At 47.4% G+C, this 17684-nt stretch overlaps 7 protein-coding genes across 7 annotated transcripts; 4 read left to right on the top strand and 3 right to left on the bottom strand.

The window, feature by feature from the left end:
- Positions 1-512: 512 nt before the first annotated feature.
- On the top strand, positions 513-2668 carry FSUBG_12902 (GAP1-general amino acid permease; the record flags this gene model as incomplete). Its single annotated transcript, XM_036677738.1, has 8 exons — positions 513-679; positions 739-833; positions 891-900; positions 972-1254; positions 1329-1450; positions 1508-1914; positions 1977-2187; positions 2251-2668. 8 exons carry the CDS (start codon positions 513-515, stop codon positions 2666-2668), a joined length of 1713 nt encoding a protein of 570 aa, XP_036531632.1.
- A 628-nt stretch (positions 2669-3296) lies between these two features.
- Positions 3297-4142, bottom strand: FSUBG_12901 (bacterial alpha-l-rhamnosidase domain protein; the record flags this gene model as incomplete). Its single annotated transcript, XM_036677737.1, has 1 exon — positions 3297-4142. One exon carries the CDS (start codon positions 4140-4142, stop codon positions 3297-3299), a length of 846 nt encoding a protein of 281 aa, XP_036531631.1.
- Positions 4143-4228: 86 nt separating this feature from the next.
- FSUBG_12900 (bacterial alpha-l-rhamnosidase domain protein) lies at positions 4229-6030 on the bottom strand (the record flags this gene model as incomplete). Its single annotated transcript, XM_036677736.1, has 2 exons — positions 4229-5311; positions 5410-6030. 2 exons carry the CDS (start codon positions 6028-6030, stop codon positions 4229-4231), a joined length of 1704 nt encoding a protein of 567 aa, XP_036531630.1.
- A 256-nt stretch (positions 6031-6286) lies between these two features.
- FSUBG_12899 (saponin hydrolase precursor) lies at positions 6287-7995 on the top strand (the record flags this gene model as incomplete). Its single annotated transcript, XM_036677733.1, has 2 exons — positions 6287-6412; positions 6766-7995. The coding sequence occupies 2 exons, from the start codon at positions 6287-6289 to the stop codon at positions 7993-7995; spliced, it is 1356 nt and encodes a 451-aa protein (XP_036531629.1).
- Positions 7996-8049: 54 nt separating this feature from the next.
- Positions 8050-9755, bottom strand: FSUBG_12898 (uncharacterized protein; the record flags this gene model as incomplete). Its single annotated transcript, XM_036677732.1, has 3 exons — positions 8050-9004; positions 9074-9601; positions 9724-9755. 3 exons carry the CDS (start codon positions 9753-9755, stop codon positions 8050-8052), a joined length of 1515 nt encoding a protein of 504 aa, XP_036531628.1.
- A 495-nt stretch (positions 9756-10250) lies between these two features.
- FSUBG_12897 (beta-glucosidase) lies at positions 10251-11042 on the top strand (the record flags this gene model as incomplete). The annotated part of the gene is made up of 1 exon (XM_036677731.1): positions 10251-11042. The coding sequence occupies one exon, from the start codon at positions 10251-10253 to the stop codon at positions 11040-11042; it is 792 nt and encodes a 263-aa protein (XP_036531627.1).
- Positions 11043-12608: 1566 nt separating this feature from the next.
- Positions 12609-17201, top strand: FSUBG_12896 (uncharacterized protein; the record flags this gene model as incomplete). The annotated part of the gene is made up of 11 exons (XM_036677730.1): positions 12609-13083; positions 13152-13605; positions 13742-14264; positions 14317-14425; positions 14484-15096; positions 15148-15255; positions 15325-15680; positions 15734-15794; positions 15851-16458; positions 16507-16848; positions 16975-17201. The coding sequence occupies 11 exons, from the start codon at positions 12609-12611 to the stop codon at positions 17199-17201; spliced, it is 3876 nt and encodes a 1291-aa protein (XP_036531626.1).
- Between the last annotated feature and the right edge of the window lie 483 nt (positions 17202-17684).

The raw sequence follows: 17684 nt of genomic DNA, 5'->3' as shown, positions 1-17684 counted from the left end.
GGTAGTTATGTCGAGCATGATAAGCAGCACACGAGAACCACCAATGATATCAGAGCCCACGATACCGAGTGTCTGAAGACCTGGGTGTAACATCACCTGTCACGCTGTGCACCTTCCTCAGACGGTTCCTTCGGCCCATATTTCGCCTTGCTGACGGAGTACCCTGGCGTGGAGTAAGATTGGATTAGGCTGCTTATCGCCAAACTATCGCCAACTGAACAAATTAGCTATCGATTGGTGCCGTACGGAGCACTCCATTGGGGAAGGAAGTATCGTGCCAGCACCATGTCATTCCAAAGCAATGGCTCCAATAGGCGGCGGGGGTGTGGCACATGATTTGCCGCCGCTGTCTGGAATTAAAGGGTGGTGCTACACCCGTAGCATGCGTTACATTAAATGCCTTTGGAGCTCCAAAGTTGGGGTAGCTCTCCATCTTCTACCTTTCTTTCTCCCTTCTTTCTCACTTCTCCTCTTCCTACCCATTCCCCCCTCTCTCCTCCGTCCTCATCACGATGAGTCTCAAACACGAAAACAATAGCGGCAGCGATGCCGCTGGCTACAAACCGGGTGCGGTCGACTCCACGGCCGGCCAGCAGTTCCCCGCCGATAACGCAGAGGCCGTGACGACTAATTCCCTTCAACGAAACCTCAAGGGCAGGCACATGCAGATGATTGCCATGTAAGGGTTTAATGCCAAGTCCTCAATTATATACACCAACTAATGGTCGCTTTTCTCAGTGGTGGTGCAATTGGTGCTGGCCTGTTCATCGGTTCTGGTGGTGCTTTCCAGACTGGTGGACCTGCTTCTGTTTTTCTTGGTTTCCTAATTGTTGGTGAGTTGTGTACCCTGCATTGATCGCGACGCGACAGCTAACGCGTTCGTTCTTCAGGTTTCATGGTGTATGTTCCCTCGACGTGGAAGTCGAAGCATCTTCACCTCCGGTTGATGAATACTGACGTAGATCATTTAGATACCTCATGATGCAGGCCCTGGCAGAAATGACTGTCCTGTATCCGATCAATGGTGCCTTCACCATGTACATCTGCCGCTTCGTTGATCCCTCCTTCGGGTGGGCGTGCGGCATAGAGTACGCTATTAGCTGGCTCACTGTCCTTCCCTTTGAGATCTCCGCTGCTTGCAACATGATCCATTTCTGGCCAGGTTCGCATGGTATCAACAACAGTGCTTGGATCGTCCCGCTCCTTGTCGCCCTGGTGGTCATTCAATTCTTTGGCGTGAGGGGATACGGCGAGGTGTGTTCCCACCTATCTGAAAAGTTCCCAGCCTTCAGATAGATGGACAATAAGCTGACGCGTTATTGAATTAGGTCGAATTCGTTCTCAGTTTGATGAAGATCCTTGCCTGCATAGGCTTCATCATCCTAGGAATAATTATCGACGTCGGCGGCGTTCCGACAGACGACAGAGGCTACATCGGTGGAAGATACTGGTAATGTCATGCGTCCTTGCAAGTAGCTGAACTAAGCTAACATGGATTTTGAAACAGGAACGACCCTTACAGCGCATTCCTCAATGGCTTCCACGGCTTCTGCAGCGTCTTCGTCACTGCAGCGTTCGCCTACACTGGCACCGAGCTGACAGGACTGGCTGCTGCGGAAACAGAAAACCCAAGAAAGGAGATTCCGAGGGCCTCGAACCAGGTCGCATGGCGAATCGGTATCTTCTACGTCGTCAACCTTCTTCTTGTCGGACTCGTCGTCCCAGCAAACAGTCCCCTGTACGGCAGTGCGGATTCCGTGTCGAAGGGGTCGCCTTTTGTCATTGCAATTGAACTTGCTGGCATCAAGGTCCTGCCGTCGATTTTTAATGCCGTTATCCTGATCGCCGTTATGAGTGTTGCTAACTCGTGCACCTTTGGCTCGACACGAACGCTTCAGGCTCTCGCTGCAAATGGTGCGTACTGCATGATAAAATGAACATGTTGTTTGAAACGCTAACACGCACTTCCTGTACAGGAATGTTCCCAAAGAAAATGGCCTACATTGACAAGAAGGGTCGTCCTATTCCCGTGGTCATTCTTCAGCTTCTCTTTGGGCTGCTAGCATTCATTAATCTGGCGCCCAATGGTGGTACGATCTTCAATTGGCTCCTGTCACTGTCGGGTCTCACCATCCTCTTCGTATACGGTGGGATCGCTCTGGCTCACATTCGCTTCCGCAAGGCCTGGTAAGCAAATAACCTGGTGTTTTCTGATCTGCTTTTGTTCCTTCGATGACTAACTTAGAACAGGGCCATGCACGGTCATACCTTGGACGAGCTTCCCTATAAGGCCAATTGCGGCGTCTGGGGCTCCTGGATCTGCTTGCTTATCTGCGTTCTTGCTCTGATCGCTCAGTTCTACGTCGCGCTTTATCCTGTCGGCGGCCCTAACCTGGATGCAACAACCTTTTTCCAGCTCTACCTCGCCGGTCCGCTACTGCTTTTCCTCTACGCACTTTGGAAGGGCTATAGCTGGATCTATGAGCCATCACACCGCCCATTGTTCATCAGAACACAAGATATTGATATCTACACAGGCATGAGGGAGATCAACCGTGTAGGTGTCTCTGGAGAGGACAACGCCGCGAGTGATGCTGAGTTGGGAGGGGAGAAGCGCAAGGGAGGTGCTGTAGGATTTATTAAGAATGCTGTCCGAAATATCATTTAAACTTCGCGGGAGTATATTGTTGGAGGGGTAGGTAGTAAGGGCCCGAGGAGGAGTAATGGGTTCAACGAGAATAATATTGATATCATTAACAGTAAGGATCCTATAGTCAGAACTACAGATGCCCTCTGCTCTGTTAATAGTATATTAACTTACTAAGTTCAATATCAGTAGTACCTTTTTCAATTAAATACTGCTATAATAGTTCTAGGTCTTGTTGCCATTGGTCCAAGAGAAGTGGGCTACTCAGAATTTTGGCAACGATTCTTGCACTGTATAAAGGACAGGAAGGTATCTCAGCACGCGGCAGCTGGGTCAGCAAAGGGGTGACCTTCGTCGCAGTGTCGGTCTCCAGTACGACAATGTGAAGAACCCCTACGCGCTCTCCATATAAGCCGAGGTTCTTGGAGAATGACTGCGCCACAGCGAACTCTAGGTCTGACCTGTCAAAGAATAGTTAAAACATGGTTATTTTGTTGGGTAAGCTTGCTGAGAAAGGTGGGATAGGTAGAGTGACTCCTATACCCTATCTGCTCACTGTATATAGCAAGCTGTATCAAAGCTAAAATGCGAGTTTGGCTTTTTAATTTTCATGATCTATCCATTTCACCCTAACTATAAAGGCAACTTCTCATGACTTTGGTGGTAGCGGCAAGACCGGCCACTCATAATCTCTTTTAAAGAGCGAACTAAAAGTCCACTGCCCACAACCAACCTCCTTTACCTGTTCCTTTTCCAAACCAGGAAGAATAATTTTAGCGACAGTGTTCGGCGGAACCGTAGTTTTGATAGTAAATTCTTCCTTTTCTCCATCAACAACCCTTGTTTCCCACTCGAAAGATATCGTCCCTTGAGGAGAAACATGCGATGCGGCAGCTCGAGAAAAGGCAGCGCCAATAGCGGGGGAAATACGAATTCTCCTCCATCCAGGCTCAAGTCTCTGTAGCCCGGCAACTCTCTCATACATGAACTTGGCTATAGCGCCAAAGACGTAGTGGTTAAATGAGGTCATTTCTCCCGGGTTGATAGAACCGTCAGGCAATATACTGTCCCACCTCTCCCAGACTGTAGTTGCACCCATAGTTACTGGGTATAGCCATGACGGGCAGACTTTCTCGAGCAGCATCGCATACGCAACTTGGACGTGGCCGGTAGATGCAAGGGCTTCGCAAAGGAATGGCGTAGCGGCAAATCCTGTGCCGACTTTGAACTCGTTCTTCCGTACGAGTTCCATCAGACGATTTCCGGCTCGTACACGTTGCGCTGGTTCAAGGAGGTCAAGACAAATAGCTAGTGCATATGCAGCTTGGGAATCTGAGGTAATGCGCCCCCGTGGTGTGACATATTCTTGCTGGAACTCGAGTCGTGTTGCCTGGTAGTCCTCCTTGAATCTCTGTTGTTCATCCTTCCGTCTCAGCACGCCACAGATCTTGCTCATGAGATCGAGGCTTTGTAGCAAAAACATGTTTGAGACCATTTTGGAGTCTGTTGCCCCTTTCCACGGTTGATCTGGTGGTGCTGCTGGGTCAAGCCAGTCTTATTTCAGATGTCAGCACTATAAAACTATCCTTCGGAACTCACGCCGAGTTGAAAGGGCTTTGGATCCCATAGTCCCGAAGTCTGTCGAGGGAGCACCTTCATCCACTTCATCATGCTATCATACTGCTGAGCTAGGATACTCTCATCCCCACTCTCTTGATAAAGGATCCAGGGTGCTATGATCGTGACATCATGCCAAATGGCGCATGGCACTCTTCTACACCAGATGGGATCTGGGAGAGTGGCGTTCGGACTGGCCATTGGGGGAACACCACCAAGAACATGTTGATCATGTGCAAGATTTATCAGCCAATTCTTCAATATGCCAAAGCAGCCATAAATAAGACATGCTGTAGGGCCAAAGAGAGATAGATCTCCAGTCCAGCCCAGTCGTTCATCTCTCTGAGGACAATCAGTTGGCACCGAAAGGAAATTACCTCTCACACCCCACACGATATTGCGATACAGTTGATTCAGTAGCGGGTCCGAGCACGAGAAGTGACCAGCGGGTTTCATGTCAGTGTGGCACACGACAGCTTCGATACAGGATGTATCAAAGGAACCGGGCCAATTATCAATCCGAGCGTACCGAAATCCATGGAAAGTGAATCTTGGTTCCCAACATAACTTTGTCGGTGAATCTTTGAGGATAATTTCGTCTTTCGCTTGGCATATTCTCAAGGGCCGAATACCAAGCTCTTCGTTCTCCATGACTTCAGCATGCTGAAGAGTAATCTTGTGTCCACTGGAACCACTGATGCCTGATAGACGTAAATATCCAACGAGATTCTGACCAAAGTCAAGGACTCTTTTCCCACTTGGCGTTGTGATCTCTTTGATAGGAGATATCGCTTCGATTCGACGCACTGGTTCTGCAAAACCTGCAACGAGCTGTGTTGATACAGGTGGGAAGGTCAGAGTTTGTGCATCTTTCCATTGTCTCAGCCTTTCTTGATCCATCACCGATGACCAATTTGGCACCTCCATTGTCATGTCGTATTTCTCCCCATCATATATCTCCGCCAAGCGAGTTGGACCTCGTGTAACCTTCCACGAACCGTCGCTATGTATTATGCACCTTTGCCCATCAGCGTAAGTAACCTCCAGCTGCGCGAGAAAGGCAGTACGAGGACCCCATCCCATATATTTCTATGGCCGCCCTCAAAGCCAATACGGCCACAGAACCACCCCTCTGCAACCCTTACTCCGATACAATTTCCACCGTTGACCAGGTGCGAAGTAACGTCATAAGTCTGGTACTGAAGTCGCCCATCATAGGATGTCCACCCCGGGGCTAGGAAATAGTCGCCAACGCGTTGTCCATTGATCTCGGCCTCATAGACTCCCTGGGCTGTGATATAAAGTCGTGCTTTGATAGGTAAGTCACGAAGAACAAACTGTCTGCGGAATAGGTCTTCGGGGCCAGCCTCTGACGTTTCTGAAGCCCAAGGGGCGGCGATGCGTTCGCAGGCCCAGTCTGACCGATGCAATAGCCCTACTTCCAGATGGGCAGGCTCACTCCAGGGACTCTTTTCCTCCTGTTTGTCCCAGACTCGAACACGAATTGACTCACGTTCACGAGACTGAAGAGGCTCTCTGAACGGCCATGGATTCAGGATGTTGTCTCGGGACTGTTGTCTTGCATTCAATACACCATGGACCTCTTGGCCAGGGCCGTACTTGGTCAGCTCGATCTCGTATCCATTTTGTGTGCCGTTAGTATCGTGTTGTACAATCTTCCATGAGACTCGGGGCGTGGATTCTTGAACCCCAAGGGTATTTGGAGCGTGATAATGCTCAAAGCGAACATCAGTTACTGCTAACATGCTGGACAGGCTGTGAAGTCCTTGAAACCAGTTGGTGCACACCCTATGTGAAGTTGGCGAGTATAATTCGTTTCGCTATATTTTATCCCGAAGAACGAATTCATGGATGAAAAGTGATTTCTCGTGTTGGCCTCGCTTTGATATGTCACATTTACGATAGTCTCCACCCATCATCCAGCATCGTCGGAAAACCCATCGGAAGACTCCGCCTCCAACTAGAGTCACCGCTAGCACGCGTGAATTCCTTGTCCTCACTATGACCCCTCACTGGTGCATGACCGGATCTGAGTGCAGTACACTAGCCGATGGGGCTCAATCGGTACGCGGTTTCGGTTTTAAACGCGGATCTCCTCAACCTACTCCGCACGCCATGCTAGTTAATGTTAGTTCGCGGACCTGTCTGCTTTTTCAGATATTCCGACATCATTTCCGACGTCGAATGTTTGTTTTCAACATCACGTAGCTATCGACATGGCTATGTCAACACCACAATGCCCACCCATGTGTTCTATTCCCCACGGGGATGAGGAAGATCTGGGGAAGCATCACCCTACTAAGGCCTGGGATGCACTAGAGATTTAGCTTAGGTAACACTGCTCCCACCCTTATCCCCCCAATATCGTAGCAGATCGTTCACCGGTCGTAAATACACACGAAGAATTTCGTGAAGTCAGATATAGAAACTAGATCGAGCTAGCGACTATAAAGTCCACGACTAGGAACACCTCTCTACAGTTGGTACAAGTCAATAAAGCATCGCTTCGACTAGAGTTCAACGCCGATCCAAAGGTTGGAGATCCTCTTGTCTCTCGATACGACCTGGTTGATGTTAATATTCTTGTCGACAAAAATAGCAAACCTCCCATGTATGTTGCAGACGAGAAACTGATCATCAACCATGATGCTATTATACCAGGTGAACTTCGTGGTTTTAGTGGCTCGGGCGATGAGATTCTATACATAGCATCTCCGGTCGAAGCTAATAACATCGATGTCATGGCCTTCCACCTAACAACTGGAGCTATTCGTCGCCTTACCAGTCATCCCGATTACACTGATCCAATTACCATGTCCCACGATAATCAATGGATAGTTGCTATGGACACGCATGTTGTAGGCCGCCAGATGTTCATGTCTGGTATGAGATGGATCCCTCCTATCATCGACTACCTTGTTGTGGCCATCGCTTCGTCAACTCGCAACAACGGTCCACGAAGGTTCTTCCAGCCGATTCTCATCAGTCACGATGGGGATAGTGGAAACTATTTCGGTCAGCAGGTCAATGCGGACGGTGACGGAAGTGACGGAAGTGCCAATGACCCCAACTGGAATGGCAGAGCTGATCCTGCCGTTTCTCCTGATAGCACAATGATTGGATATTGGCAAGCTCTTGTGGTATCCCCCTCTTGCGGTGGTGCCAACCCACTCCCATGTCCAGTTTCTACCGCCCAAGGAGGTCGCAACTACCGTGTGATGCTTGCCCGTCGCACCTCTCTGAAGCCCTCAGAACCAGCACCGGTCTTTGAAGCACCCAACTTCATCCCTTGGGCGAAGCCATTCCCCGCTGGCAGTACAGCACCGACCCAGTATCAGATCCCAGCCGGTAATTACACACTGCAGGGTCAGCTGTCAGGCTTTGCTGAGGTTGAGTTCATTGAGGACTCCGACGCTGGCACTATTCAAACTATCTCGGCGTCCTATAGCAACTATTCTGATCAAGACGGCTACACAATTGACGGATATGAGAAGGTTTCCAAGTGGAAGTTGCTTCCCAATGTTTGGAAAGACCGAGTGGAATGGTTCTCCAACATCACGCAGACTGGAGTAGTGAAAGGTACCAAGGTAACAAGCGAACATGGGTTTGAAATAGAGATAGATGTGTCGGTTAACATCATGGAGACGAACGGAACATTGACAACGGTCCTTGATGAGATCAAGTATGTGCAACCGGCTGCAGGTACCTAGGCTCATTGTGGCGAGTTCTTTTACTCGGGTAACAGATAGTCCATAGAAGTGATATTATATATCCAAGAGATCTCTCAGTGGATCAAAGTCGCCCAGCGCCCGATGTCCGTATGTCCAAATTGCATCCCTGTCTTTGATGTCCTGCGTAAACCCCAGCAAGAATCGAAGCATCCAAGCATCCAAACGGAATGAGTCATCTTTGCTCCGAAGACAGGCGTTACGAAAATGCTGCAGCCGGCTGATTAACATATGGTTCATAGGCCAATAGTTGTTCATTGAGGAAATCATCTCAAAGTTTCTTTCTAAACGTGTCTTAGCGGCGAGGATCTCGTCATCGTCGAAACTAAAGAGAAGTGTATGGATCTGAACCGTAGAGGCGAGGCATAGAATGTGGCCAGCAAGCGGATACAGAACGACAGTGTCAGGCCGTCGCTTCGCTTCATAGATGAGATCGCACAGGTTTGTTGCATGCTGTTTACATCGCTGGGCAAACCCTTGTGTACTATCATCCCATTGATCCTGTCCTTGAGAAGATTGGAGGTGTTGGTAGAATAAAAGCTGGCCAGCGTGATTGTAATTAATATGTAGTGTGATGAAGAAGGCGCCGAAGCCCTCATCTGCCCAGTATATCACATTTTCCTCAGAATAGCAAAGTCTGATGGGTAGTTTGTCTGCCCATTCATCGAGGCTATGGAGGAGTTGATAGTCGAATCCCCCTTTCCCCGAATCTGCATCCTGTGAATCAACTACTTGGGTGTTGAGGAAGACAATGACGTCGTAAATTAAGAGATTCAGCCGGATCATCTGGGCGATCAGAGATTGGGGATCGAAGCTGCAAGTAGGTGAGGCGCAAGGAGACGCGTCGGGCGATGGTGCTGGAGTCTCGTGGGTTAACGAGGCAAATCGGCGTTCGTCCATGGGTAAGGGGTAGTGTTTCGTGGTTTTATATACCTGGGCAGAGACTGCGTTGCGCTTGACCATGTCTCGGTTGTAATTAGAGACCACCATACTAAATAACAGAGTAAGCGTCTCATTTTCGGTTCAGAGCCAGGTTAAATTACCTCGCCTGTTGATTTACTGCTCCAGAAGCGACTCAGTTGGTAAGTTTGGAAGATCTAGCAGCATGGCCATGCGAGAGGCAATTGCTTGATATACCGACTCGGTCTTAGAATCTCCCTCAACGAAAGCATTTGCTGCAAGCAACATGCAAGCTTGGATACTGATCAATGAAGTATCCTCCAGGTCCAGCAACCTCTTACACTCATCCCGATATGGTCGTCCTCTATCCCACGGCGTGATTGACGCAAAGACGGGATGTGTCGAGTATCGCGCCGATAGACCAGCAACACCGAAAAATAGGATCTTTGGTATAGATGAGTCCTTTACCTGGGCTATGAATGTTGCGCGATGGAAGATGTTGTGAAATGTGATGTGCATGTATCGAAAATAGAGACTCGCCAACTCCTCTGCCAGAGCAGCATCTGGCACGACCAGCGAAGAGACACGACGAGGTCTGCCATCATCTGTCTGATTCCCAAGAGGTTCGTAATGCCTTTCCGAGGTGGCGGAGACGTGTTCGTCTGTGACTCCAACGCAGTCGAGGCCTCTATTGATGCAGAATATGCAACTTAATCCTGGTCGAGACCGATCGCACTTTTTCCGCCGATCACTGGAGAGTCTGATATTAGATTGGATTGGATTGGTAAACAAATGGAGAGCAACACATACCGGCACGCGACACACGCTGATAACGGCCTCATTGAGACAACATCAATTTGTCATTTGCTGTAGATTGAGGGATGAGAAGTTGCCCCATGCATTATCATCTCATCCGGGGCCTAACCCCACAGTATCATGACACGAGCCAAAATACTCGGTGTCCACTCTAATCCGAAGAGTTTTCCGACGGAGACTTGAAGAAAATGGTATGCTAGTAACTTGATGTGGGGGACTGCCCTTGTCGACTGAGAATCCGCCAGGTTCTCCGACGGGGACTCTACCTACCCTGTCGCCTGTGGCGTGCAGGGCTGCATTTATAATCGCCAGAATAGATATACACAAATCAAGGGGGTAATAACACAGTTGCCTAAGAGGAAGAAGTGGCATCTTAGTAGCATCCTGGGTGGAGCAGGTCTTGTGAGCTCAAAAGCCATGAAAGACACAGACCCTTTGACTCAGGACTGTTTGAGGATACCCCCAGTCAATATTGTTCCTTTGCACAAACTTATCACCTTTTTTGTCATCATCCAATTGCGATGTCCAAGGAGGCTTCTATGTTCCAGGCTGGTGACTTGGTCACCAGCTCAGGTACAACCGACGATTTGACTGTTCAAGAGCTCCCACTACCCAAAGACTTTTGCTGGGGTACTGCAACTGCAGCATATCAAGTCGAAGGTGGCGCAAACCAAGACGGCAAAGGTCAATCCATCTGGGATACCTACACTCATCTCAAGCCTCCCCGAACAAACAACGGGGAAACCGGTGACATAGCATGCGACCACTACAATCGGGTCCCCGAGGACATTGAACTTATGAAGGTGTGCAGCGTCGACGATTATCGCTTCTCTCTATCCTGGACACGAATAATTCCTCTCGGAGGCCGAAACGATCCTATCAATGAGAAAGGAATAGCTTTCTACAACGACTTCATCGACCGGTTGTTGGCACGCGGGATCGAGCCTGTGGTGACATTGTATCATTGGGATGCGCCGCAGACTCTCTACGATCGTTACAAGGCCTTTCTTAATACCGAAGAGTTCACTGCCGACTTTTCCAACTATGCAAGAGTATGCTTTGATCGCTTTGGCGATCGTGTTAAGAAATGGATCACGTTCAACGAGCCATATATCATCTCCATCTTTGGTCATGTCAACGGAACACTTGCGCCAGGCCATCGCGCAGAAGACGGTTTCGATACAAAGAACGAAACATGGCGCGTCGGCCTTACCTATGGGATGATTGCGGCCTATAAGGTTAAGCTTTATGCGAAGGAGTTTAAGCCTGCGCAACGGGGAGAGATCTCTATTGTGCTGAATAGCCACTTCTGAGCCATACTCTGACACTCAAGCCGATATTGATACGGCGCAACGAAGTCTTGAGTTCAATGTCGGGTGCTTTGGCGATCCTATCTTCCTCGGAAAAGATAACCATGTCTCGATGCGAAACTAAAGCATTGTGATAGGTCAGAAAGCAAATTGTGGTGCGAGATGCGCTTAAATTAGCAGCATAGCAATAGAATTACATTACAACGTCTCGATGCGAAACTATCTAGATAACAGACTCCTCCATTTTAGCACTAAATAGCGCGGCCTTCTTCGCAAGATAGATCTCTAGTCTAGCCTAGTTATTTATCTATTAAAGGATAATTAGTTAGTAATAAAAGGAAACTACCTCTTATATCTTATATAATACTTTAATATAATATAGTTAATTTTATTACAAGTCTATAAAGCTTACTATAAGCTATATAGAATTAAGTATAAATATTAAAATATATATATTTACTTAGCTAATTAGTTTTTCTTAATTTATTAATAAGAATTAATTTAATAACCTTTTTATTATTTAATATTTATACTTATTATAACTAAATATTTATATATAAGTTAGGTTTAGTTTAACCTTTTAAGGGTTATTATATTATATTTTATAAGCCTACATAATAGTAAAAGTCCAAAGAGCAGTATAAGGATATAATTCATTTTTATATTTGCCCTTAAAGTAGTAATATAACCGGAAAACTATCCCTGTGTAAGTCTTGCTGTAATACAACTTTAGCCGTTGGCTAGGGGCGAAATAAGATAGTAGACCCAATACTTTAGTCGCCCATCATGGAACGTTCTAGAGCGAGGAAGTAATCGTCGAAACAGCGCCCATTGATCTAAGCTTCACAGGCGCCTTGGGCTTATCATCCACCAGATTTGTGACTCAAATTCATTTGAAATCGGTGTCTCAGCCAGACACCGTGTGGAAGCAGGCTGCGTCCTTAGAAGTGGAGAGACTCTCAAACCACCCAATGGACAGGCAAAGGAACTATCTCTCCGAGACATTGAACTGGACGAAAGTGCGAATTTGCGCGCAAACGCTGGGTATCCATCGCTCTGATAGGTGGTCATGGAGCCGAGCCTGAAGCCACAGCGCTTACTTTTCACACCTGGTAGGCATTGCAAAAAGGAAGGATAGACAACTCGATCTGAGAACTCCTTTGCGTCAACAAGACTTGCTGGTAAGCTTTATATGACTATCATGTTTGATAATACGAGCACTAAATTCTCATCTCCCTCAACTTGGATGGAATTGACGAGCCGACAGAATATTTGTAGATATGGGATCAGTTCATGATTATTTCCCTCATCAAGGCAAATCAGCCTGCTGCACATCATCCACACCACCATAATTGTGGCGTACAGGCTCTGTAAAGTGCCCAGCTTGGTAATGATGAGGTCAGGACTAGCTGGCTATGGCTGCATATCCCTTACGTCGCTTACTCACCGCTCCAGCCAACAGCCTAAACCCAGAGCCTACTTAAACGCGTCACTTACCCCTCTTCTCTCATTAATGTCAATGGCGAAGTTTTGAGCATTCTGCGATAGTCGTCCGGCCACAGCTCTGCAATGGAGCCTCCTCCAACTGACGAAACGTATCCCCGGCAACCTGCTCGTGCACCGCCACCCGTACCTCAACTGCCACCGATCCAAGCTTCTTATAAGCCGTGCCACCAGTGCCACGCAAATACGAAGACCTTCATCTGCATTCAATGCAACAACCTCTCATTCTGCGACATTTGTTGGTCAACCTGGATCCTACATGCTGATGGCGCCACTGGCTGGGGCGGCCGACCACATGAGAAGTCGGATCCTCATGTTATCACACGCCTTCGAGGCATCCTGGAACCCACTACTTCAGATGCAGATCATGAGAAGAGTCTCGAGTTGGATGATGATACAACTTGGTTCGGTGTTGTTCGCGACCCATCCCAACAACAAGTCTTCCAAGACTACGGGAGATTCGCCGCCCTTATGAGCGAGAGCCAGAGCGAGGAGTCTGAGGATCGTTTCCCGCAACTAATTTCCTTTATCGGCCAGACAGGTAAGTCCTACCTTGTCCCTGTTCTCATTGAGATGTTGCCTCAGACCAAGCTAATATATATCTCTCAGGCGCCGGGAAGAGCACGTTAATTAAAATTCTAATTGAGCGTGCTCAAGCTGAGAGTAGAAATAAGCTGCCCTCCCCTGTTACCTCTTCTGCCAATGACCGATTGGCGACTACGGGCGATGTTCACCTCTATGGAGAACCTTCATCTTTCCATTCCCAAGTTCCCATGCTCTTTGCGGACTGTGAGGGCCTCAATGGTGGCGAAAGAATCCCCCGGGGACTGAGGCACCGCACATTTACTAGGGATGAGGCCTCAGGTATCAGGCCCACTTTACGGCCTCTGTTGCATGTTGAGTCTAAAGCTAAGCTCAAAAAGTCTCGGTATAGTTCACAGCGTAACATACTGTGGGCATCCACTCCAGCGATGAAGAAGCGGGAATTCTCTGTCACGCAGCTATACCCTCGCCTTCTCTACACATTTTCTGATGTTGTCGTTTTTGTGCTTCGGAATCCTAGGTATGCTTTCTTTTATATTGACATCAAGCTCCCTGATCTAAGGGTTTTTTTATGCTTCAATCATTCTGCCCAGTTACCTTGAATTGCCATCTGTGCAAAGCCAACCTCCAAGCAAGTTCTGACCGCAGCTTCATAGGGCCTTCGAATCTACTCTTCTTGAACAGATCTTGGGCTGGGGCGCCGCCTCTATTGACAAGTCTGTAAACCAGCCAACCTTACCCCATGCTGTCATTGTCCTCAACGCGACTGAAGACGTAGACGACAAGGAATGGGACATCAAGACGGCCACAGAGCTCCTCATGAATGACGTTCGAAGTGCCATCCGTCAAGTGCCGCAAGTCGAGGAGTATGCCAGAATCTGGAAACAGAGGGGACGCAACATTTCATCAACTCACGACTTACTCAAATGCTACTATGCCTCTGTTGGTGTCGTAAGAGTGCCTGCTCGTGGCCGGTATATGCTGATGGACGAGCAAATCGAGAAATTGTTCAAACTGATCCAGCTCAAATGTGAAGCATCACTCCTGAACAAAAAGAGGCTTCGCATGCTTGCGACAGCAGAAAAGCTTCAGATTTACCTCCAAGCAGCTTTCGATCACTTTGCTCAGAACCTGACGGTTCCCTTTGACTTCATCAAAGAAGCCCTGAAGCACAACCCTGTTCCAAGAGACCTTGGCGGGAACATTCTGAAACTTGCTCTCTTCATGCAAGGAAAACCCACATGATCAACCTCATTACAACGCCGCCCATGTCTTCACTGACATGTCACCAATGCTGGCGTCTTGCTTTCACTTGGACTCTGTCCGCCAGAATCTACTAGGTATTTTCCGACGCTAATTGACACCTTGCATAATAAAAGCTGACTCACGATAAACAAGGAACCACGGACCGACTTTTAAGCGATGTATATATTGAGTTCTGTGAGTATGCCATCAAGGTATTCTCTGATATTTACTTGCCTTGTGAGTTCCAAAATTCTCGAGGAAGATGCTGCAATAGGCGTCTTGGACATAGCCCAAAAGGACATCAAAGCGAATCCGGGAGGATTATTGCACCTGGTAGCTATGAATCATCCTTTCAGCGACAACAAGTTTTGGAAGAGTGGCTGGCTTCTATCCGAACTCATCTACAAGACATTGAAGTCAAATTCGACGACCAGACTCATCAGTATAGCCATTTATCTAATGCAACTATTGCGGCAGACATGCACCTCCAGGAGATTAATCGGTTTTACTCTACTATCGGAGGAGCGTGCAAATTCCTGAGCCATGAAACTTGTCTCGCTTGTTTGAGAGAGTTACCAGAACATGCTCTCCCGTGTGGACACATCCTCTGCAACCCATGTGTGTTGGCACATGGCAAGAAAATATCTCCCACGGTGATTTTACTGCAGAAATGCCCCCTTCACTACACTGACTCCTTCTGGGAGCCACCCTGGCAGATCAATGTGAAGCCTCCTCATGCTGGAGTGAGAATTCTGTGTCTTGACGGGTAAGCAACGTTTCAAGTCTGTTTCGAGAGTTTACTAATTCTACATGTTAGAGGTGGCTTCCGTGGAATTGTCTCCCTACTTGTGCTTCGAAACATTGAAAGGTATCTCAGTCCAGAGTTACCAATTCAATCCTTCTTCGATCTTATCGTAGGCACAAGGTTCGTTCAGTAACCCAACCACCTCTTTACGGCAGATAGTAATTGATGGAGACTGATCACTTATCTCAGCACCGGAGGAATTATTTCACTTGGACTTGGGGTCAACAATTGGACTGTCGAAGACTGCATTCAGACTTTCCGAGAGCTTTGCCACCAGGCTTTTACACCTCGTGAAATGAAAGGAGTGCCCGTACTCGAACAACTTGCCGTTATCAGCCACGGAAGTATGTACAAGACCAAACCCTTTGAGGAATTGCTCAAGGAGAAATTCGGTCGAAATCGGCCATTATTTGGAGGCTCGTTGGTTGAAGGTCCGCAAGAGCCAGGGGAAATGGCGACAAAGGTTGCAGTAACATCGACTATCTCAGTAGACCAGCATGCTGTTGTTATTTCAAACTACAACAGGCCTGAGAATCCCATGTTGAGTGTGTGGGATAAAGTCTGCTCTGAATTATATGTTGTCACTGACATTGCAAAGGCACACCATATCGGTTTCAGAGAGCGCCGCAGCCAGACAAGGAAATGAAAGTTTGGGAAGCGTAAGAGGACTCCTGGCACACACATGTATCATCAAATTTAACTAACAGACCTCAAGAGCAAGAGCAACAGCCGCGGCACCGCCCTTTTTCAAGCCCTACGAGAAACCCGAGACCAAAGAGATGTATCTTGATGGCGCTTTGTATCACAACTGTCCAGTTTGGGTTGCCCATCATGAGAAGAGATTAATCTGGGGTGATGTAGGTAGCCGCCTCCCCGACGTCCTTGTTTCTGTTGGAACCAGCTTCCATAAACATGACTCTACAGGTGATCCGGCAGGGCGTCTCTCACCCCACCATAAACAAAAGACGAGCAAGCCGTCTCTGATTACACAGCTATATCAGACAGGCAGTGGGAGACTTGGTGATATTCTCAACTGCAATCGTATCTGGGAGTCATTTTTGACTGAAAACTCTCAGCTTCATGGCCGTTCCATTCCGGATGGAGAGCAACGCTACGTAAGAATCAACCCTGAACTCGGCGACAATGTGCCCAGACTTGACGATGTGTCAATGATGGAAGAGATTGAGCGAAAGACCTCCAGGTACCTGAGGCAAAACAAAGAACTAGTCAAAGAAACCGCATATCGCCTTATCGCCAGTACCTTTTTCTTTGAAACGGATCCTAGTCGAATTAAACATGTTGGGAATGGATTCAGATGTCAAGGTAAGTTACCGTCCAATTTCAAGATTTGTTACTTACGCATTAATACAGGCCGTATTCTTTGTAGGTTTGTTGACCGGTCGGATGAGATCAAAGCCCTCGGAAGGTTTCTCCAGACTCGGGTCAGTGGAAGTTTCGAGCCCTATTTCACCATTCAGGAACAGGGCTATCCTAATGACGGGATCACAATACCGCTTTCAGAGGAGATCATCAACACCATGTGCGTCAGGGGAAACTTCGAACTAGATTCAATCGATTTCCGTGCAAACAAGGAGATCTCCCCTATCCATATGTCCTTGTGTCTTCAAGACAGCTCAACATCTGGTTCAAATGACAGATATTTTCCCATCAGCGGATTCCCACGAGAGCTGGTGGACGATCATAGACATCTAGGTATGTTTTTCATTCCATTTAAGTAACAGAGCCGACGCCATGTGGATGCGAACGTCAGAACATTAGATCTCGTGCCGTAGTCTACGAAAAGCACCTTGGATCATTTGGACTAACATATTTTCCTAGTGCCACCACGAACGCCCGTGAATGGTGGAATTCGTCGTGAGCCGAGTGGCAGGAGGAGGTTCTGGGATACTAGAACGATGCAGAGTATGGCCAGCATTGATGAGCAGGACTTAGATGCTCTTAGCAACTTAACATTAAGTCAAAGGCTCACAAATCTGAAAAATGGTAGTAATATGTTTAACGTAAGCCCTTCTGAGACAGACCAGGTTTACGAGCTTGAAGGCTAGGAGGCCTTTTGTATTATATATAGTTATATAATTAAAATATATAAAAAACTTTCTGTTCAGGTCGTTAGCTAGATACTGGCTAAAGTTTGGATTTCTTTATATTAACTTTAAGAACAACTTATAAACCTACTAATATACGCAAGACTTTACAGTAAGGAAAAGAGAACTATAAGAATAAAATGAATCTTTTTAATTAAATATTTAGACTTATTACACAAGATAGAGTAGAATAATAAGTGATATCAGTATATACAGAACTAATGACATTACCCGACTCATAACTCAAGGACGCTATATTATTGCTATATAAATCAGACCCCATGTTATTACTGCCTTTATTAATAACCATATTGTTCAGAGAGTTCCGTTGGCTATTATCAGTAAAGCACCATACTACTTCTGTTGCATGTCAAATGCTCAATAAGTAACGGGACAACTACCGTTGCGACGACAATTTCGATCGAAGTCAAGTCAAGTGTGCTG

This window comes from Fusarium subglutinans, assembly GCF_013396075.1.
Source record: "Fusarium subglutinans strain NRRL 66333 chromosome Unknown NRRL66333_c0000297, whole genome shotgun sequence".
NCBI lineage: Eukaryota > Fungi > Ascomycota > Sordariomycetes > Hypocreales > Nectriaceae > Fusarium > Fusarium subglutinans.
The sequence above is the reverse complement of the archived record's forward strand: the minus strand, read 5'-3'. Positions and strand labels throughout refer to the sequence as shown.